Source organism: Bufo bufo, chromosome 3 (assembly GCF_905171765.1).
Source record: "Bufo bufo chromosome 3, aBufBuf1.1, whole genome shotgun sequence".
NCBI lineage: Eukaryota > Metazoa > Chordata > Amphibia > Anura > Bufonidae > Bufo > Bufo bufo.
Window position 1 is genome coordinate 680029942 of NC_053391.1, and position 17175 is coordinate 680047116.

The following is a 17175-nucleotide window of genomic DNA, read 5'->3' on the forward strand; positions in this document are numbered from 1 at the left end:
TTTAATATTCCTGGTGGTCTAAAGCAGTGAAGAGTTTAATGTCAGTCTCCATGGTGGTCTAGGGAATTGAAGCAGTTAATGTTGGTAAACTTGGTGATCTACGGGATTAATTCCAGTATGCCTCTGGTCAAGAGCAGGAAAAGGGTTAAAGGGGTTGTCTGAGTTATTTTTTTGTTCTTTGTATGTTTCTAACTAATCAAATGTAAGGGGTTTACAATTCACTTCCTTCAGCTGCAGTGGCTCCTTTCTCAGATTTCACTGAGGGTCACATGACCTGTGATGTCAGCTTCTCTCCCTGCTCTGATGATGTTTCGTGCACAAGCCTGGGGAGCAGGTCTGTATCTGTGCACAAAATGTGACTGTGCTGGCCATGTCCCCCTGCACTGCCATCTGCCACTGTCTGCCCTGGATTCTTCAGGAAAGATTTACAACTTCTACCATTGACAGCACAGACTCAGGGCTGGAGGCTTTGCTGAGCAGCTGCAGGCAATGAAGAGACAAATGCTAGGCACAGAATCTTCCCTCCTGCAGACACAGAGCCGACAGACTGGAGGAGGTCTGCAGAGCATTGCACAAGAACAGGTAGGGGGAAGATCCTGTGTGTATAAGCAGTATCATACAGCTGGGACTTGTAGTCCTACACCTACAACATGCTGCTGAGTCTCCCAGCAGTCAGACAAAGGGCCAGAAGAGAACCAGGGACATGATTAAATAGATTTTTTATTTATTTTTTTGCCTGAAGCTTGCTTAGCTTATGTATATATTGCTGACCATCAGATTTACAGTGCTATATTTATTTATTTTTTTACATAACTCGGACAACCCCTTTAATGTTAATATTCCTGGTGGTCCAAGGCAGTGAAGGGGTTGATGTCAATATCCAAGGTGGTCTAGGTCAGTGAAGCGGGTAATATGAGTAAACTTGGTGATCTAGGGGATTCATTCCAGTATCATTGTGGTCTAAGGTAGTTAAGGGGTTTATTTAAGGATCCCTGGTGGCCTAGGTCAAACGGTCCATTTTAAGGTCCCTGCCAGAGTTAGTGGCGCACACCTGTGGCCCAGTGGGTTGCACAGGCTCCAGCGGTGTCCTGGCTGAACACTGATGGTTCAGCTTCCGGTTTCCTCGTTGCAGGAATACAATAGAGAGGACCGAGTAGTTGTAACTAAGAAGGCTTTCTCCGGGTGATGATGGCTGAGCTGCGTGACCACTCGAAAATGTCCAAAGCACGTTTATGCGCTTTGAGATATGTAATAAGGACAACTTGCTGGTGGTTTTCAGGCAAAATCATGATTAAAAATAGGTAACTGAAAAAAGTTTTGAAACCCTAAACATAAAGGTAATAAAGATTGAAAAGATGCTGAAGGGTTTGTGTGTGGTGATCTAGAAGACGGAGCGCTGTCTCTCCTTGCAGTGGGGCTGCGACTTGCAGACAGAACACGAGAAGTATTTGGTCAGGCACTGCGGCGATTTCCCCGTGTTCGTCATCAACTACCCGTATGACCTCAAGCCATTCTACGCCCGTGACAATGAAGACGGACCTCAGCGTACGGTAAGTGATTGGTTCATATGTTTGTTTCTCCTCTTGATATCCTATAGGGGGTAGATGGAAAGACAGTTACACAGGACTGCAGGCTCAGACTACACAGGGTTTGTTTGTAGTCTGTAACCATGGAGACACGTAGATCTGCATAGCAGCTGTATACAGGAAACTGGGCATTTTTTCAATACTAATATTTTGTGAAGGTGCTTCCTGTTTTTTTTTTTTGTTTTTTTTCAAGCAGTGGTGAAATAATTTGGTTGTAAATGTGGGCATTTAATTAAAATTAATTCAATGGGATTATAATGCAATTGAAGCCCTCCGAAAGCGAGAAATAAAAATGCAAAAAAAGACAAAATATTGGCTAGGGCTGTATGAAAAAATAGGTGCAGACTGACACTTAACACCAGATTTGAAAAACCTTGCAGTATGTTATATTTAGCAATATATATATATATTTTTTGTATTTGTAAATTTATATCAGTTGTTCAGTATAGTAATTCCCCTATAGATATAAGTAGATTTGATAGCGGTTGATGACTGTTTTTTTTTACCTTTATTATGAATACCCAGGACCTACAAGCTTATGAATCCTTTTGGTCTCCATGATCCAGATACCAGCAAATTGCACAATTGACAAATTGTTTGATAAGGTGCAGGGAGTGATTATTAATGCAACTGCTCATCTTCTTAACCCTATAGTAGAAAAAAGACCCCTTAAGGCCTCATGCACATGACAGTAGTTCTGGTCCGCATCCGAGACGCAGTTTTTGCGGCTCAGGTGCGGACCCATTCACTTCAATGGGGTCGCAAAAGATGCGGACAGCACTCCGTGTGCTGTCCGCATCCGTTGCTCCGTTCCGTGGCCCCGCAAAAAAAATATAACATGTCCTATTCTTGTCCGTTTTGCAGACAAGAATAGGCATTTCTACAATGGGCCGCCCGTTCCGTTCCGCAAATTGCGGAAGTCACGCGGGCGGCTTCCGTTTTTTGCGGACCGCAAAAAAAACGGAACGGTCGTGTGCATGAGGCCTTAGTGTGAGAAACAGAGAGCACATATCCTCTGTCATTGTTAAAGGTGATGCCATGAAGTAAAACCCATGCATCGCCCCCTGGGGGGGGTCACTGGAGGCTGAGTAGGGGGAAGCGATAACAGTAAGGCCTCTTTCACACGGGCGTTACGGATTGGGGCCGGATAGGATGCGGGTGCGTGGCGGGGAAATCGTGCGAGTTAGCACACAATTTCTGTCAGTTTTGACTGCGATTGCGTTGCGTGGTTCAGTTTTTTCCGCACGAGTGCAATGCGTTTTGCTGGCACGTGAGAAAAAACTGAATGTGGTACCCAGACTAGAATTTCGGGTTTGGGTTAGTTGTAGTGTAGATTGTATTATTTTCCCTTATAACATGGTTATAAGGGAAAATAATAGCATTCTGAATACAGAATGCTTAGTAGAAGGTCAATTGAGGGTTAAAAAAAAATTACAATAATTAACTCACCTCCTCCATAGCTGCCGTTCTCTGCTCTTTCTTCAGGACCTGTGGTGACGTCACTGAGCTCATCACATGGTCCATCACCACGGTAATGGACCATGTGATTGGACCATGTGATGTCACCACAGGTCCTTTAGCCGGCAGCTCATGATTAAAGAAGTAAGAAGAGATCGGCAACTACGCAATCAAGAGGAGGAGGTGAGTTAATTTATTATTATTTTTTAACCCTCAATTGACCTTCTACTAAGCATTCTGTATTCAGAATGCTATTATTTTCCCTTATAACCATGTTATAAGGGAAAATAATAAAGAATGGGTCCCCATCCCGATCGTCTCCTAGCAACCATGCGTGAAAATCGCACCGCATCCGCACTTGCTTGCGGATGCTTGCGATTTTCACGCAGACCCATTCATTTCTATGGGGCCTGCGTTGCGTGAAAAACGCACAAAATAGAGCATGCTGCGATTGTCACGCAACGCACAAGTGATGCGTGAAAATCACCGCTCATCTGCACAGCCCCATAGAAATGAATGGGTCCGGATTCAGTGCGGGTGCAATGCGTTCACCTCACGCATTGCACCCGCGCGGAAATCTCGCCCGTGTGAAAGGGGCCTAAGAGACTGTGGTCTGCCTTCCTGCTCTCATTTGCAGCTTCCCCTCCCTCCTCTCCCCTACTTAGACACAGAACCAGGAAGTAAAACGTTTCATATTGCCAGACTTCAAATAAGTGCCGCCCCCCCCAAATATTGAACCTAGAGATTTGGGCCTGGTGTCACTTAAAAGCTAAGATCCTGGGCTTTTAAAAGACCTCCTTAGGCCTCATGCACACGACCGCACACAGACTCCATCCGTGTTTTGCAGATCCCCGGTTTGCGGACCGCAAAACACACAACGGTCGTGTGCATGAGGCCTTATTAATACCAACCCTTTATAACAAAACAATCTGCGGGTCCAGCTTCTCTACCAACCACGACCTTCAACCAGCAGTGGCCACTGCAGGGAAAATGTAGCGTTACAACGCATGGACGTTTGGGGTCCACCGGATAGGTGTCCAGTTGGTGTTTGGCGCGGGGGTCCTCCTTTCTATGTGGTACATGATGCTCAATTACACAGACATGCAAATTACCTGATTGTAATCGGAATAATTAACGCCTGCTTTGGGTATTTGTGTGCTTACGGGTTATTGTTGAAAAACCTAATATTCATTCTCAACAGGCGCCATCAGACACTCTAAACTAAATAAAGATGCTTAATAAGTATGTTAGAGTAGTCAACAGCAGCTTGCTGACTGTTTCCAGACATAAAATAAATGGCTAGAGCCGATGTTAGTCAACGGATATTTGAGTGCTTATTGGTTACTGTTGAAAAACCTAAAACTCACAACAGGCACATTCCAAAATACAAAGGAAAATGTCTCTGGTTGTCTTACGGTAAATCCTCGGCGCCGCAATGAGTGACGTGGGTTTTTTTGTCACGTATCCAAAGTTCAGTCAAATAAAAGAGACTGCGCTGCCAAGAGAATATTTCTTTTCTTTTTCCTCCCTTTTGCAAACTTCTCTTCTCGGATTTAAAGGAAAAAAAAAACGGGTTTTCACCAGGTTCACAAGATATAACAGAATCCTCCTCGGAATCTACAAGTGCCTGCAGGGTGCGAATAGAAACTCCGTATGGTGAAGTACTGCCACTGTGTTTTACAACCGCAAGGAGATAATATACTCACAAGATTCCATTCACAGTTTTAATCTTGTGAGTATAATAAATGAATTTTTATAATCGCACACCTTAAGTGCTTCGCTATCCTCCGCGCCTATTCTGGCTTATGAGAAAACGGGGATCTATGAGAAGATCAAAGAATACCGGAGAAGGTGTTTTCTGAAGCCTGTGGAGTTGCGAGGACACAAGTGGTAATGAATACGCACACTGTAAATGGAATCTTGTGAGTATATTATCTCCATATGGAGTTTCTATTTGCACCCTGCAGGCACTTGTAGATTCCGAGGAGGATTCTGTTATATCTTGTGAACCTGGTGAAAACCTTTTTTTTTTTTCTTTTAAATCCGAGAAGAGAAGTTTGCAAAAAAGGGAGGAAAAAGAAAAGAAATATTCTCTTGGCAGCGCAGTCTCTTTTATTTGAATAAGCTCTACATTAAATAAAGATGCTTAATAAGTATGTTAGAGCTGTCAACAGCATCTTGCTGACTGTTTCCAGACATAAAATACGTGAAAATGAATGGCTAGAGCCAATGTTAATCAATGGGGGAGCATCTTCGGACGTGGGAGCACATGGGTGAGGTCGAAGCCATTATGCGGCTCTCACCTGCACTGACCTGCCCCGTGTTGCCCCATAGGTGAGGAGAAAAGTGAAATAACACTTCTGCTGAAACAAGCGCCTGGTTTCCCATTTAGCAATTTCCACAATCGACTCAAAAATTGCTTTACTGTTAGGAAACCACAAGTGAACACAAGCGGCTCTAAATTCTGCGAAGTGACTTCAGCTTGTGCGAGGAGACCTACTGTAGTGACCGCAGCTATCGGTGGCGTAACTAGGAATGACTGGGCTCCACCGCTAATTTTTGAACAGGCCCGACTTCTTCGCCACCCCCTCCTCCCCATGCATCCATCACTCCTGCGGGGAGTCAAGATCCCTCTCTAAGACCAGACCCGGCAGCCGCTCTGCCCCGTATCTACACGGGATACTATTAACCCCTTAGATGTCGCAGTCAGGAAAGGTGTTCCCTCTGTAAGTCCATCAGTATCTCCTGCAACACGGTCACAGGATGATCATGTAAAAGAACCTATTAGACCCGGCCAGAGGCTCCCTGACAGGCATAATACAGTGCAATGCAGAAGTATTGTAGTGTAGTGTAAAAGTGATCAAGAGATCCGATGTTCCGGTTCCCTACTGCAACTGAAAAAGGAAGCTTAAAAAAAAAAAAAAGTTTGATAAATGAAGGGATACGACACCCGGCACCACCACCCATCAGAAGAGAAGCATTGGGGCCTCCTCACAACATATCAAGCACTTCACTTGAGTGGGACCGATCTCGCCTAGGTTGTGTGACCAAAGAATGCGACGTCACCGGTCTAGGAAGAAGCCTCAGCGCTCACTGAAGTGCCGCGGTCTCTTCAAACATCTGATCGGTGGCAGTACAGGGAGTCGGACACCACCCCCTCGGTGACTTATCCTGCTGATAGGTCACTAATAATCTACTCCCAGAAAATCCTTTAAAAAAGTTTTTATTGCAAAAGAAATTACAAAACTGGATACATTTGGTATTGTGATAATCGTAATCACCCGCAGAATTAAGAGAACGTCTACCGGTAATTTATAAGCACGAAGAAACAAAACCAAAAACAAAAAACATAACCTAATAGACAAGGATACAGGAACTTGTCTTCATGTTATCACCCCTGTGACCAATTAAAACCTGTATCTCTCATCATTGCCTTTTACGTTCTCCAGTTGCCCTGCAGGGGGTATGCCCAAACTTTTCTTCTTGTTATCCCCCCGTTACCAACCAGAGCCTGTACCTGTCATCGCTGTGCCCAGTACAGTCCCCAGGGGGTGATGCAGGAACTTTTCTATATGTTATTACCCCTCTAACTGTTACTGTCATCTATCTCCCTGTACAGCCTTAAGAGACCCCAGGGGCGGGAACGTTTCTTCATGTTATCACCCCCTTACACCCCCTTATAACAGCCTGATATATTTATTTCCCCACTGTAAAGCCTCCAGTGACCTGGAAGCTGTAGGGTGGGATTTTCTTCTAACAAATGGATGATGAAGAAGAAGAGTAGTTGCATATGTAATCACCCCCTGTGCTTAATCAGGACATTTGTGGACTGGAATGTTTAGTGTCATCCAGATGGAGATTTTTAATTTCTTCTGTTCTGGTGATACGGACATGTGACATGTACAAGTTTTGCACATCCTGCATTTGCATTTTTAGGAGGTATCGTATGTCAAAATTCTTTCCAAACTCTTGGCAGCACAGGGATTAAGGCTGGTTTTACGTTGTTATCATCTGTTTAGCAGATCCATTAAACAAATAGCCAAAAATGTATGACAGCAGGAGAGGAATGTCACTATCACAAGGGATGATAGTATAAGGGATGCGCGGCGGAGGAGGCACTGAGCCCCATCTCATTGTCTACCGCAGGTGGCCGCTGTGGATCTGCTCGTTCCAGGGATCGGAGAGCTTTTCGGTGGGAGCCTGAGAGAAGAGAGACTTCACATCCTGCAGTCACGTCTGGACACGTAATTTATTTGATTTTATATAGATTCTTGTGACAAATTACTGGATATTCTGAACTATTAGACGTTTACGTAGATAGACGCAGATATTGGTAACCTGTGGTCTTTGCTTCAATTCAGACACATTTCAGTCACAAATGTACAATAATGAGGGACATCTAAGAGAGGGGGTGAATATTATTACGAAGCACTGTGGCGATCACTAAATTAGGCGTATTCCGGGTCGCAAATTGCGGTGCAAAGGTATGTTGTGCCGCAATCTGCAACTTCTCCCTGCTCACACCTGTCTACTGGGCGGGGAAAGGGACAGGCCAGCAGGCCCCGATCATTTACCATTTTCAACGCCTGTTTTAGATCTATCTATCTATCTATTTCATATCTATCTATCTATCTCATATCTATCTATCTATTTCATATCTATCTATCTATCTATCTATCTATCTATCTATCTATTATCTATCTATCTCATATCTATCTATCTATCTCATATCTATCTATCTATCTCATATCTATCTATCTTCTATCTATCTTCTATCTATCTATCTATCTATCTCTTATCTATCTCATATCTATCCATCTGTCTATGTTCTATCTGTCTACCTACCTACCTCAGACACTTCCGGGGGTGACACCTGTGTGCAGTATAGCAGGTGGACTTCTCACACTCAGCACCATAGTGGTTTATACTTTCTGACACATTCTACGAATTCAAATGCCATGACACGGCTTCTGTGCTATTTTTATCTCTCGCTCAATTAATTTAATGTACATTTATTAACTTTCCAAATCATGTCCAGATGACGGCCTCACATGTCACACTGGCTTTTATTACCGAACAGCTGACTCCAATGAGAAAAAGTTATTTCCAGCCTTATTTTATGGGAGAGATGATGGTAACGAGAGGCACAACTCTGTAATTAGTGGAAGTCGCCTAATTCCTCATCTGTGCAAAGTCACATTGATGCCACTCTGCATTCCCAGGGCCCCTACTATAAAATCATCCGAGAAAGCGGCTGACCTGGAAATGTATCTGTATGTGGGAGAGCTGGGTGACAGCCATTACAACTGCTTTATAGCCCCCACTGCTATCCAGGTTTACTGCAGTCAGTAACTCTACGTAGTCCTCTTCATATAGGCAGTATTATGGTAGTTATATTATTGTATATAGGAGCAGTATTATAGAAGTTATATTCTTGTATATAGGAGGCAGTATTATAGTAGTTATATTCTTGTACATAGGAGGAAGTATTATAGTAGTTATATTCTTGTACATAGGAGGCAGTATTATAGTAGTTATATTCTTGTACATAGGAGCAGTATTATAGTAGTTATATTATTGTACATAGGAGCAGTATTATAGTAGTTATATTCTTGTACATAGGAGGCAGTATTATAGTAGTTATATTCTTGTACATAGGAGCAGTATTATAGTAGTTATATTCTTGTACATAGGAGAAGTATTATAGTACTTATATTCTTGTACATAGGAGCAGTATTATAGAAGTTATATTCTTGTATATAGGAGGCAGTATTATAGAAGTTATATTCTTGTATATAGGAGGCAGTATTATAGTAGTTATATTCTTGTACATAGGAGCAGTATTATAGTAGTTATATTCTTGTACATAGGAGCAGTATTATAGCAGTTATATTCTTGTACATAGGAGGCAGTATTATAGTAGTTATATTCTTGTACATAGGAGCAGTATTATAGTAGTTATATTTCTGTACATAGGAGCAGTATTATGGTAGTTATATTCTTGTACATAGGAGCAGTATTATAATAGTTATATTCTTGTACATAGGAGCAGTATTATAGTAGTTATATTCTTGTACATAGGAGCAGTATTATAGTAGTTATATTCTTGTACATAGAAGCAGTATTATAGTAGTTATATTCTTGTACATAGGAGCAGTATTATAGTAGTTATATTCTTGTACATAGGAGGCAGTATTATAGTAGTTATATTCTTGTACATAGGAGCAGTATTATAGTAGTTATATTCTTGTACATAGGAGCAGTATTATAGTAGTTATATTCTTGTACATAGGAGCAGTATTATAGTAGTTATATTCTTGTACATAGGAGGCAGTATTATAGTAGTTATATCCTTGTACATAGGAGCAGTATTATAGTAGTCATATTCTTGTACATAGGAGCAGTATTATAGTAGTTATATTCTTGTACATAGGAGGCAGTATTATAGTAGTTATATTCTTGTACCTAGGAGGCAGTATTATAGTAGTTATATTCTTGTACATAGGAGCAGTATTATAGTAGTTATATTCTTGTACATTGGAGCAGTATTATAGTAGTTATATTCTTGTATATAGGAGCAATATTATAGTAGTTATATTCTTGTACATAGGAGCAGTATTATAGTAGTTATATCCTTGTACATAGGAGGCAGTATTATAATAGTTATATTCTTGTACATAGGAGCAGTATTATAGTAGTTATATTCTTGTATATAGGAGCAGTATTATAGTAGTTATATTCTTGTACATAGGAGCAGTATTATAGTAGTTATATTCTTGTACATAGGAGCAGTATTATAGTAGTTATATTCTTGTACATAGGGGCAGTATTATAGTAGTTATATTCTTGTACATAGGAACAGTATTATAGTAGTTATATTCTTGTACATAGGAGGAGTATTATGGAAGTTATATTCTTGTACATAGGAGCAGTATTATAGTAGTTATATCCTTGTACATAGGAGCAGTATTATAGTAGTTATATTCTTGTATATAGGAGCAGTATTATAGTAGTTATATTCTTGTACATAGGAGCAGTATTATAGTAGTTATATCTTGTACATAGGAGCAGTATTATAGTAGTTATATTCTTGTACATAGGAGCAGTATTATAGTAGTTATATTCTTGTACATAGGAGGCAGTATTATAGTAGTTATATTCTTGTACATGGGAGGCACTATTATAGTAGTTATATTCTTGTACATAGGAGGCAGTATTATAGTAGTTATATTCTTGTACATAGGAGCAGTATTATAGTAGTTATATCCTTGTACATAGGAGCAGTATTATAGTAGTTATATTCTTGTATATAGGAGCAGTATTATAGTAGTTATATTCTTGTACATAGGAGCAGTATTATAGTAGTTATATTCTTGTACATAGGAGCAGTATTATAGTAGTTATATTCTTGTACATAGGAGGCAGTATTATAGTAGTTATATTCTTGTACACAGGAGGCAGTATTATAGTAGTTATATTCTTGTACATAGGAGCAGTATTATAGTAGTTATATTCTTGTACATGGGAGGCAGTATTATAGTAGTTATATTCTTGTACATGGGAGGCAGTATTATAGTAGTTATATTCTTGTACATAGGAGCAGTATTATAGTAGTTATATTCTTGTACATAGGAGGCAGTATTATAGTAGTTATATTCTTGTACACAGGAGGCAGTATTATAGTAGTTATATTCTTGTACATAGGAGCGGTATTATAGTAGTTGTATTCTTGTACATAGGAGGCAGTATTATAGTAGTTGTATTCTTGTACATAGGAGCAGTATTATAGTAGTTATATTCTTGTACATATGAGCAGTATTATAGTAGTTATAGTCTTGTACATAGGAGGCAGTATTATAGTAGTTATATTCTTGTACATGGGAGGCAGTATTATAGTAGTTATATTCTTGTACATGGAGGCAGTATTATAGTAGTTATATTCTTGTACATAGGAGCAGTATTATAGTAGTTATATTCTTGTACATAGGAGCAGTATTATGATGTTATATTCTTGTACAGAGGAGCAGTATTATAGTAGTTATATTCTTGTACATAGGAGCAGTATTATAGTAGTTATATTCTTGTATATAGGAGCAGTATTATAGTAGTTATATTCTTGTACATAGGAGCAGTGTCTACCTACCTACCTCCTGACACATCCGGGGGTGTCACCTGTGTTGCAGTATAGCAGGTGGACTACTCACACGCAGCACCATAGTGGGTTTATACTTTCTGGACACATTCTACAAATGCACATGCAAGGTGCGGCCCTCCTCCCTCCTCCTCCTCACCAGGGTTGGGGCACTCAGCCATGACTCGGCTTCTGTGCTATTTTTTATCTCTCGCTCAAATCATTTAATGTACATTTATTAAGTTTCCAAATCATGTCCAGATGACGGCCTCACATGTCACACTGGCTTTTATTACCACACAGCTGACTCCAATGAGAAAAGTATTTCCAGCCTTATTTATGGGGAGAGATGATGGTAACGAGAGGCACAACACTCATGTAATTAGTGGAAGGGTCGCCTAATTCCTCATCCTGTGCAAAGTCACAATGATGCACACTCTGCATTCCCAGGGCCCCTACTATAAAATCATCCCTTTCGGACGTGGCGATATCTAATATGTTTATTTATATATTTTATATGTAAAATTGGGAAAGGAGGTTATTTAAACTTTATTTTTATTTATTAACTATTAGCCCCCTTAGGGGCTAGAATCTGGATCTTTTGTCCTATTCAGCCTAACAGAGCTCTATTAGGGTGAATAGGATCTTACACTGGTCCCTACGCCACGCAGCTCAGAAGCGGGACAGCACTCCTCTCGCAGCCGATTTCCCTCCCGGTTCCTGTGTTGCTCCCTATACTTGACGGAGCACGGAATATGAACCAGACCAGATCCCCTTCCATGGAGGAAGTCCTCCTCCCGAATGTGGAGGTACGGCAGCAGTTTGAGACCACGAGGCTGGATAAGGTAGGAGACGAGCATAGGCCCCCGCCAAGCAGCGCCGCACTCTCCTCTACCCTCCGCTGAGAACACTCCTCAGAGCCCGCTCTTACATTCCCAGCCAGAAGGCATATCTTTGCCGTCAATGCAGGTGCCATTAACACCTTTGGCACCAGATAGGCCAGGCACTGATAATGAGCATGAACTTCTGCCTTTATTGAGGGGGACATCTGTGTCTGCCCCCCCCTTCAGGGATTTTCTCACCCCATGTTAAATATGCCTCTGAGCTATCACAGCAAAGCCCATTGCCGCAGAGAGCCTCTCAGCATAGGAGAAATGCAAACCCTACACCTGAGGAGATGCCCATGCTTCATCTTGCAGATTGCTCGGACATACCGCCGGTTTTGCGGTCTAGATCGCCTTCAAGACTTTGGTCGTCCTCATCCTCAAGTTCAGCCACCCCAGACGCCCCTGGATCTCCCCCACCTGACTGGTGGTCCCATATACAACAGCTTCCGACGAAACAGGACTTTAAAGCCCTATTATCAGAAGTTAAAGAAGCACTTTAAGCCGAAGTGGCGATCATCAGAAAAGACGTCCAAACTATAGGCGCTTGCCTTAACCAGCTGGAGGAAGATCGCAATGCAGCTAGATCAGTGATATGCCATATCCAAGAACGCACTACCACGCAGTCCCTTCTTATACGTGACCTACAAAGACATGTTGAGGACTTAGACAACAGAGGCAGACGCCATAATATCAGAGTGAGAGGGGTTCCCGAATCCCAAGAAAGTGAAGATGTTACTGCAATACTACATCATCTTTTTAACACTATTCTTGATCGCCCAACATCACACCTTATCAAGATGGATCTATGGGAATTTTGCTCTCACTTGGGCATTCAGCCTCCATCTTTGCCCGACTGGGAAACCCCCGACAGATCTCCCTCCGCTCCCGCCGACCTGGTCTACGGTCGCCTCCCACAAGCGACGTCTGAAATCATCGACAGAGACTTCAGGAACTGAAGGCTGTCCAGATGCTTCACACAATTGTTGGACAGTTGATTAAGTATCAGTTTATTCCGCCTTACTTTACGTCCTTACTGTTGAGGGATTACATAGCACTTTATTAGTATGGAGTCTTGTTAGGCACAACTCTAGTTGTACTAATAGCTAGAACATGCCCTTTACAGGTTGAAGAGACAGAGGTTGATACACAGGGTCGCTACCTCATCCTACGTGGCACCTTGTCTGGCATGAAAGTAACTTTATGCAATATATATTCACCTAACTCAGGTCAGATTACTTTCCTCTCCTCTGTTTTGTCAATCTTAAAGACATACCATAACTCTGCCTCCGGACCGCCTAACGCAGGATCGCGTTCCGGAGGCGGCTCACTCAGGCAGAGTCACGCATATACGCGTCATCTCGCGAGACGCGGAACTGCAGGTAAGAGAAATATCTCTCTAAAAGACAACTTTTCCCATTTTTTTATACAAAGTTGTCATTTGACAGAGATATTTATCTCACCCAGCATGGGCATGTGTAAAGACACCCCAAAACACATTGCCCAACTTCTCCTGAATACGGAGATACCACATATGTGACACTTTTTTGCAGCCTAGGTGGGCAAAGGGGCCCACATTCCAAAGAGCACCTTTAGGATTTCACAGGGCATTTTTTACACATTTTGATTTCAAACTACTTCTCACGCATTAGGGCCCCTAAAATGCCAGGGCAGTATAACTACCCCACAAGTGACCCCATTTTGGAAAGAAGACACCCCAAGGTATTTCGTGATGGGCATAGTGAGTTCATGGAAGTTTTTATTTTTTGTCACAAGTTAGTGGAATATGAGACTTTGTAAGGAAAAAATAATAATACAAAAAAAATCGGCATTTTCCGCTAACTTGTGACAAAAAATAAAAAGTTCTATGAACTCACTATGCCCATCAGCGAATACCTTAGGGTGTCTACTTTCCGAAATGGGGTCATTTGTGGGGTGTTTCTACTGTCTGGGCATTGTAGAACCTCAGGAAACATGACAGGTGCTCAGAAAGTCAGAGCTGCTTCAAAAAGCGGAAATTCACATTTTTGTACCATAGTTTGTAAACGCTATAACTTTTACCCAAACAATTTTTTTTTTTACCCAAACATTTTTTTTTTATCAAAGACATGTAGAACAATAATTTTAGAGAAAAATTTATATAGAAATGTAGTTTTTTAAAAAAAAAAATTACAACTGAAAGTGAAAAATTTCATTTTTTTGCAAAAATTTCGTTAAATTTCGATTAATGACAAAAAAAGTAAAAATGTCAGCAGCAAGGAAATACCACCAAATGAAAGCTCTATTAGTGAGAAGAAAAGGAGGTAAAATTCATTTGGGTGGTAAGTTGTATGACCGAGCAATAAACGGTGAAAGTAGTGTAGGTCAGAAGTGTAAAAAGTGGCCTGGTCATTAAGGGTGTTTAAGCTAGGAGAGCTGAGGTGGTTAAAGAGGACCTTTCACCGATCCTGACATTGTGAACTAAGTATCCTGACATATACAGCAGCGCCCAGGGATCTCACTGCACTTACTATTATCCCTGGGCGCCGCTCCGTTCTCCCGTTATGTCCTCCGGTATGTTCGGGGACTTGGTTATAATAGGCGGAGACTTAGGGGACTTGGTTATAGTAGGCGGAGTCTGCCCTTGTTCTGCTGGGCGTCTCCTTCTCCTAGGCTGTAGCGCTGGCCAATCGCAGAGCTCACAGCGTGGGAGTTTTTTTCTCCCAGGCTGTGAGCTCTGCGATGCGATTGGCCAGCGCTACAGCCTAGGAGAAGGAGACGCCCAGCAGAACAAGGGCAGACTCCGCCTACTATAACCAAGTCCCCGAACATACCGGAGGGCATAACGGGAGAACGGAGCGGCGCCCAGGGATAATAGTAAGTGCAGTGAGATCCCTGGGCGCCGCTGTATATGTCATGATACTTAGTTCACAATGTCAGGATCGGTGAAAGGTCCTCTTTAATGTCCACTTTTCAGACATGACCAACAGACTCGCTTTACACCCCACTCCTTCTTCCCGTCTGGCTAGAAACTTTCGTAAGCTTATACACGCCCATTCTCTTTACGATCTATGGAGAATTGATAATCCCACTGCACGACAATATTCCTTTTTTTCCCACCCACCTCAAACACACACTAGAATTGACTTATTTTTTTGGCAATCTATTGACTCTTCGAGCGTTGTCTTCAGCGGCATTAGGGCCTATCACTTGGTCAAATCATGCCCCATTAACCATAGATTTGAATTGTGAGATTTCATTCTCGAAACGCACTCATTGGCGGTTAAACAAAACCCTTTTGTCCAATGTAGCTTCAAGAGAGGAACTGACAATCCACCTAATCAACTACTTTCAGACTAATGAATCATCGGTTTCCTCACTTGGGACATTATGGGAGGCCCATAAGGCAGTTTTTCGAGGATGTTGCATCTCAACAGCTTCTAAGGTTAAAAAAGACAGAGCTAGTCACTACAGAAAATACATGGCAGAGTTGCATCAGGCAGATCAAGACCTGGCCACTAGACCATCAAAGCGCTTGCTCAAGAGGATACTAGACCTTAGGAACCAATTAAAAAATATTACACTTAATAAAAACAGAGAAGCTTCTAAGATATTCTAGACAACGTTTCTTTGAATTTGGCAATAAACCCCATACGCTATTAGCAAAGCAGTTACGGGACCGCAAAGCTACAACAACTCCCCAGGTTATAAAAGATACGTCGGGCACTCAATATTTCGACCCTGAGAAAATTGCTAACATTTTCCAATCATATTATACTTCCTTGTACTCCCTCCCTTCAGAGCTTCCTAAAAACCTTGAGACAAGGTCCCAAGTACTAGACGAATATTGTCTGCTTGTATTCTGCCTACTCTTTCCCAAGAGGCTTTAACACACCTAAATCAGCAGATTACATTGGAGGAACTAGAAGAAGTAGTGCGAGATCTACCGGGAAATAAAGCGTCGGGGCCTGATGGTCTCACATATCACTACTATAAAACATATGCTGAGATTTTGCTCCCACATATGGCCTCTTTATTTAACTCATTTCTAGCGGGAGAACCAATACCGCAGATCATGCTTCAATCTACTATAACAGTCATACCAAAACCTGGAAAGGATCCCTCAGAATGTGCTAGCTATCGTCCGATTAGTTTGCTAAACTCAGATCTTCCGATTTTTACCAATCTACTAGCGAATAGACTGAGCTGCTGGCTTCCCCAGTTAATCCATAAGGACCAAGTAGGGTTTGTCCAGTTCTGCCAGGCGGGAGATAACACAAGAAGAGTGGTGGACCTGGTTGATGCAGTCAATAGGGAGTCGATGGAAGCTTTACTTCTCAGCCTGGACGCAGAAAAAGCTTTCGACCGCCTTAGCTTGTCTTTTAGGGGTGGGCGATATGGCCTAAAATCTATATTGCAATATAATTTTAAGCATGTGCGATATGCGATATATATATTGCGATATATTGTTTTCTATATTTGGGGGGGGTGTGGTGTTTAAACTTTTTTTTTTTTTTTTACTTTTTATTTAATAACTATTAGCCTCCTTAAGGGCTAGAACCCTTGTCATTATCACCCTAATAGAGCTCTATTAGGGTGAATAGGACTTTACACTCTCACTGCTGCCATGTGCTTTGTGCACACAACAGCAGGGAGCTGACCATGGCAGCCAGCATCTCATGTGCCCCCCAGCCTCTGATCAGCCCCCCAGCCTCTCATGTGCCCCCCAGCTTCTGATCAGCCCCCCAGCCTCTGATCCGCACCCCAGCCTCTCGTGCCCCCCAGCCTCTGATCAGCCCCCCAGCCTCTCATGTGCCCCCCAGCTTCTGATCAGCCCCCCAGCCTCTGATCCGCCCCCCAGCCTCTGATCAGCCCCCCAGCCTCTCCCTTATCAGCCCCCTCTGGTAACTCAAACCCACCCCCCCTCCCTCCCCAATATTAATCATTGGTGGCAGTGGCCACAGGGCCCCCCTCCTCCCCCCCATCATTGGTGGCAGTGGGCAGTTCCGATCAGTTACCATGGCAGCCAGGAGTCACGCTACTGAAGTCCTGGCTGCGATGGTATGTTAGTAAGCAGCATTATACTCAAGTGCGCCGTGGCCGCCGGGCGCTCCTTCTTCTCACAGGTCTGTGCGGC

At 42.4% G+C, this 17175-nt stretch overlaps 1 protein-coding gene across 1 annotated transcript in view; it reads left to right on the forward strand.

Annotated features, from left to right (window-relative positions):
- The window catches only part of NARS2 (asparaginyl-tRNA synthetase 2, mitochondrial), a 62633-nt gene that overhangs the window by 33697 nt on the left and 11761 nt on the right, over positions 1-17175 (forward strand). The window contains 2 exon segments of the mRNA XM_040426404.1: positions 1413-1550; positions 7191-7288. Coding sequence (XP_040282338.1) covers positions 1413-1550; positions 7191-7288 — 236 coding nt within the window.